This window comes from Lepidochelys kempii, chromosome 2, assembly GCF_965140285.1.
Source record: "Lepidochelys kempii isolate rLepKem1 chromosome 2, rLepKem1.hap1, whole genome shotgun sequence".
Classification (NCBI taxonomy): Eukaryota; Metazoa; Chordata; order Testudines; family Cheloniidae; genus Lepidochelys; species Lepidochelys kempii.
This window is the reverse complement of record NC_136381.1, coordinates 61,843,663-61,849,672: the sequence shown is the minus strand read 5'-3', so window position 1 is coordinate 61,849,672 and position 6,010 is coordinate 61,843,663. Positions and strand designations below refer to the sequence as shown.

The 6,010-nt window shown below is 35.1% G+C and overlaps 1 protein-coding gene across 2 annotated transcripts in view; it reads right to left on the bottom strand.

Annotated features, from left to right (window-relative positions):
• Window positions 1-1,992: 1,992 nt before the first annotated feature.
• The window catches only part of MYBL1 (MYB proto-oncogene like 1), a 45,096-nt gene continuing 41,078 nt past the window's right edge, over window positions 1,993-6,010 (bottom strand). For both annotated transcript variants that reach the window (XM_073330993.2, XM_073330994.2), the window contains 2 exons: window positions 5,825-6,004; window positions 1,993-4,701 (listed from right to left, as the gene is read on the bottom strand). In XM_073330993.2, the coding sequence (XP_073187094.2) occupies window positions 4,573-4,701; window positions 5,825-6,004 (309 nt within the window). In that variant the 3' untranslated portion in view covers window positions 1,993-4,572. The remainder of the gene's footprint in view (window positions 4,702-5,824; window positions 6,005-6,010) is intronic.

Below are 6,010 nucleotides of genomic sequence, written 5' to 3'. Positions count from 1 at the left end.
AGTGTTGTTGTAGCCATGTCTCTCTAATATCCCGGGACTGACAAGATGGATGAGGTAACAGCTTTTATCGGACCAACTTCCGTTGGTGAGAGAGAGAAGTTTTCAAGCTTACTCAGAGCTCTTCTTCTTCAGATCTGGGAAATGTACTCAGACTGTCACAGCTAAATACAAGATGGAACAGATTGTTTAGCATAAGTAGTTAAGGCATATTTCAAGGGATGATTCAAGGTGAAGTGGACCATTAACAACCCTCCAGTCATTGGGGAGAGGAGTGGGTAGTGTAATCGCCTGAGACACTTGCATAAGATCCAATAGCAAAGATTACAGTATCCACAGAGACAGTGACCTCACACAAATTCTAACTGTTAAAAGTTGCAAGCTTCATTAACTGCATTTTTTACAAATGGGAATTACAGGTTGCATCAGTGAATCTTTTATTCTTTGTTATAACGCACTGACAACCCCCCCTCCAGCTGCATGTTTCGTCCCTCTCTTTTCCTCCTTATTAACTGGAGGGGTGTTGATGGGCCACTTCACCTTGAATGGTCCCTTGACATGTGTGTTTACTACTTATGCTAAACAATCTGTTCCATCTTGTATTTAGCCATGACACTGAGTTTCTCAACATTTTTTTATAACAATATATGCCCATCTAGTTAATTGGCATTGCTCAGATTATGGACATACCAAGAGAACAAATCCTTGCAAATGTTTAAATGCGTCAAACTCGGAGTCAAATTCCACCTCTTATACAGCTGTGCACTCACAGAAGAAAAAGAGGAATTGAGGTACTAAAAGTAGAATTACAATAGTAGTTCTCAACCTTTTCCATACCATGATCCCATATTAAGTGAAAGATGCTAGGAGCCTTTAATGTCTAACCATAAAGAGAGGGTGAGTGCTCCTCCTAGGTTGAGAACCTATGAATTAGAATAAATTGTAAAAAACTACACCTCTGTCTGTTCTATGCTACTAATGGTTGCTGTTCCCACTGCTTTCCATCCCTCCCCACTAAGGCCAAGACAGGGAGAGTAAGAGGAGCTATAGTTACAGCTGACAGATCAAAAAACCCCTTATGCAGAACAGCTGATTTTCTAGAAGCCACTTACTGAAAAAAGCAAAAGTAATGTGGAGAAGGACAACAGAAAATCTGCCAAGCATCCCAAGCTTGTAGCTGAGAGACAGGACGAGGTCATGTTGCTCTTACTGAGATCCAGGAAGAATGTTTGGCTGGGGTATATGGCCCTGTGAAAAGACCAAGTACTATTTTCCCTTTTGACAGGGAGTGGCTTGAGGAACTGTGTGTCTAAGACCACTAAGGAGACTTGCAGAAACTGAAATCTCAGACACTTGCATGAGAAGATCCAGTAAGCAAAGATTACAGTATCCATAGAGACAGTGACCTCACACCGGTTCCAACTGTTAAAAGTTGCAAGCATCATGCACTGCAATTTTTTTTAAAAGGACAATTACAGCTTGCATCAGTGAAGCTTTTATTCTTTGTGAGTCCTAAACTAGATAGTGCTCTTACAGATTTTCCAATCTGCCAGTGAAGTTTGTCAGTTTCATGAACTCACTATTTGTTCCACAAATTTTATTCCCTAAATCACCCTTCATATTAATTTAAAAAACCCTGCTGCATGCAGCCTCCCTCTCAGAAATTAATTGTTCATGTAACTAAAAACAAAGTAGGGAATGCAAACCAAAATGAGTTTTCTTCTGAATATTAAAATAAAAATCAAGGTAATGGATGCCACATTACAACCTCTACTTGACAGTCTCTATCACAAATCTATACCAAAAAGATGATCCCCACAGACATGTTTTCCATTCTCCATACTGATAGCTGTGGAATTATTGCAGCATTTCACTCCCTTTGGATGCATACCTAATTATTATTAGACTCTCACAAAATGTGTAATTGGAACATTTACAATAAATAAACCACACAGACTAGTCTTATTTCTCATAAGAAACAAGAGGCTTTTCCAGTAACCTTGTACATAGATGCTTTATTTCTGCTGTTAATATGGGTCTGCATTATATGCAAGATTCTCTTACATGAAACAAAGTTTGTAGTACAACAAAAAAAACTAAACTTAATCAAGGCATTTGTTGTACATTATATCAAAACCTTAAAACAAAATGAATTATATATGTAGTCAGTTTTCATGCACGTTTGGCTGCTGCATGTATAGTCTACTTCTAAACTGAAAGAAATGCAAATGCACACAACATTCAAAAAGGTGATAAAAAGATGCCTGACGTCAAAGATTAAAACCTCCTCACTAATGCAACAAAGAAGCAGTTAACTAGATGATTCAACCAATACCAACTCAAATAAATACTACTTATCATAACTATGTCTAACCTTGGTACTGGTGTCTTTGGTGCAACCATTTCTAAGACCTCATCCAGGAGAAAATAAATCCAGTTCCTGGCATGAAAGGCTTACAAGAATCTCTCTACATATGCAACTTAATCACCTTCATTAATTCATTTTGTGCCACAAATTGGATTCTCCTTGTGAAATCTACTGCCAGCAATGAACACACCAAAACCACCACTGTCAAGGGGTTCTAATTGGCTCCTCTCTTTTGACATGAATGAGGAATAATCCTGGCACAGCTGCGATTTTCAGATCTCTTTTCTACAAGAATTTCTCTTCCTTTTAATTCGATTTAAAATTGCTGAAACTTTTTAAGCCAACTACAGAATCTAGGCATTCAAACATTTAATATTTAAATGTTCCTTTAAAAATATTGGAACTCATGAGCTGTTTTTAAAAGTATTTTAATAACCACAGATTGCTGTTCACATACCACATACCAAGTGTTAAAATTAAGTAACAAAAACCATTTTCTAAAGGTCTTGGTATGATGTGGTATAAGTTCTGTGGTATGAATTTTGCTATATCCTGCATAGTAATGGTTGATCTCATTAAGATAACTGGAGAACCTGCCATCATTTTTTTTTTTTTTTTGAAATTTTACATACAGTGCATATGATGCGCGCTCTTTCCATCTCTCATAGCAGCAAGCCGATTCTGCTATTATCTATAGCAGCACACCCGGGAGTGGAGAGGAAGAGTGTCTGAATTATAAATAGCTAAAGCTACAGTGTACAATTCTATTTACTTGTCAGTATTGTTGATAGCACACAATTATAATCTGCAAGAAATTAACTACATAAAATCTCTACAACAAAAGCAAACCAAAACATTCCTTCAAAAAAGACAAAGTAAGTGCAAATACCTAAAATAGGCAACTGAAGCAACTGTTGTAACCTGTAGAGGTTTAAATAAGGACAAAGATTTTCATAAATAAAAACGCTCTCTTCACTCTTCAAATATTTAGTATAGTAAATATACAATGGTCAAACTTCTAAGTGCAGATAAGACTGTTTTAAAAACCAAGGTGCCAAGTTTTTTTTAAAACGTAATAAAATGCATTAATTTTTAATTCATGAATAGGACTCAATAATAGGGTCACATAAAGGACCTCATGTTTGCTCTTATATATATATAAATTAATTAAAAACAAGTTCTTGGAATACTTGTAATAGTATACTAAGAGGACAGATTATAACTACTTTGCTGACCAACATGATTTAAAGGGTACATAGTGCAATCCTTAGGTAGATGTAACATACAGTATAGATTTATATGCTTCACAGCCTGTAATGATGCAGCTATTCCATACTTCAAGGTTAAAATTTGTCCTTTACCACTTTAGCTGTTATAACAGGAAACAACGTTGGCTTCTAGACAACCTACATACACATAAATATCTACATTTAAGCTTTAAAATGAAAATAAATTATAAAAACAAACTCCTTTCCAATTTACAAAAAGTTTCCCTGTTCCTACATACTGTACAATACATTCAACAATGGTCTCAGTTTCTGAGATTTATGAAGAAAATACTGATGTTTTACACTAATGAAAAAAACTTAATTCATCCATTTGCCTACTATCTTATTTCTAGTACCATTCTCAAATAAATATATTTAACACTGTAGTTAATTTTATTGTTTTTGCAGCATACCAAAAACTAGTAGTGCAACTTTCTATCCTTCCTTTAGACTCCTTTCCATTGTGTTTCTTTATATGGTAGAAAAAAAATTGCTACATAAGCAACTGAGCACTTAAGCAAAAGCATTTTCATACAGCTGTGTATGTTGCTTATTCAGAAATCAGAAGTACCTGTAAACCTACCCTACATTCAAAATGCATTAACTGGAGAGTAGCAATGTATGTTGTGAAGAATAAATGTGAAAAACTGGGCTAAAAAAAGTGTATGTTAACATTTACTCCAATATTTTTGACTATTATTCTTTAGATTTTTTAAAAAAAATATTGAAAAAGTTAATTGCAGGATTGTTTATGCTATCCTTACTTGAAAAGGCAAAGCTTCATATGTCTGCCCTTTGTCAATTAAAAAGAGACAAGTTTTCCTTTACAAGGTTGTCTCAAAAAAAGAAAGACTTCATTCACATATATTTGACTGGAATCTCCTTCAGTGTAGTGTTAATTGTAAGGGGAAGGGATGGTTTTGTCAGTTGCAGTGATCCTCACAGAATTAGAGCTCTTGAAGTACTGCCAGAAGCTGTATATGTGCTCAGATATCTTCTTGCTTGTTCAGTCATGATAAGCTGATCTTCTGTTTTTCCATAAACAACTGCTTCCCATTCACAATTTGACTATATTAAAAAACAAAACAAAACAAAAAAACAGTTCAAAGGAAATTTTAAACAGCTGTATTAGGAATATGTCAGCATTTAAATATAATCCTAATTTAGATTTTCTTTTAAAAGCTTTTTCCACACTAAATTTCACAACAGTTTATATAATCAAAATTCAAGTAATATCACATTTATCACATGTATTCTGCATACTTGGTAATCTGTGACAAAGCTCACTGTTTTTTTCAGCACATCAGCAGTGCCTATGTGCCAGGTTGAAAGTTCTAAGGCAACAGAGGTAAAGAAGCGAGAGAGGGGATTTCTTGAACTGAAATATTCATTGTAATAATTGATGCTGTAATAGCTAATTAAATAAAACCCCTCTTTTAGAATGTTTTCCCATTTATTTTACTCTGAAGTTTCAAAAGGCAGCAGAATGCAGTATTGACAATGCACAGTAATCGCTGTTCAGAGGAAATGCAGAAAGTAACTTTGGCAGCTTGGAAGGGTGTGGTGCCTAGAAAGGAAGTAAGGTACTTTTTTTTTTTTTATAAATGCATAAGGGGGGAAAGCAGACAGACATTTTGGGATGAATGGGATATGGTGGTGGACATTGGGGCTATCAATATGGGGGGGGGGGCAGAGAGAAAAATCATTGATCCACTAGCCCAACCCCCCAGAAAACCTGTGCACTGAAATTCAAGCATGGGAAGCAAATCTGTAGAATGTCTGGATCAGGCCTGACTTGTGGTGGACTACAGAGCTAGCATAAGTAGCAGCGAGGAATTTACATGTCCTTACTGCCATGTAACCACGAACTAGAATCTGGCCCAAAGGAAATTTGTGACTGCACAGAAACGTTTTTCAGAGAAATCTTAGCCATTTAACATTACCAAGTGTTTCAATCCTAAAATAGACCGATTACATAAATTCTGAAATTTGACTTATTTGAATAAAAAGAGTTTATTTAAAAATTGCCCAGAGTTCAGACATGGAGTAAGTTTTCATTGCCAAATTACTAGCTTGAAAAACAGGAATCATAGAAACACTGACCCAAACTTAAAAAAAAAAAAAAAAATTAGAAACCATTTAACCGTTAAGATAGCTAATGAAATTAACAAAAGGTATCTTGAATCCAGACCTGAAGAGACTTTTCCATTTTGACATTTTTTGAAGTGCAAGAATTCAGTTTCTTTTTAATTACTGCATTTGTTTTGTTTGTTGAAGTTGTTGCCTGTTTCTCCAATGTCAGATTACATCTGTTGTCATGTATTTCCAACAACGGTATCATTAGTAAAGATGTAGTATAGATATTTTCTGACTAATG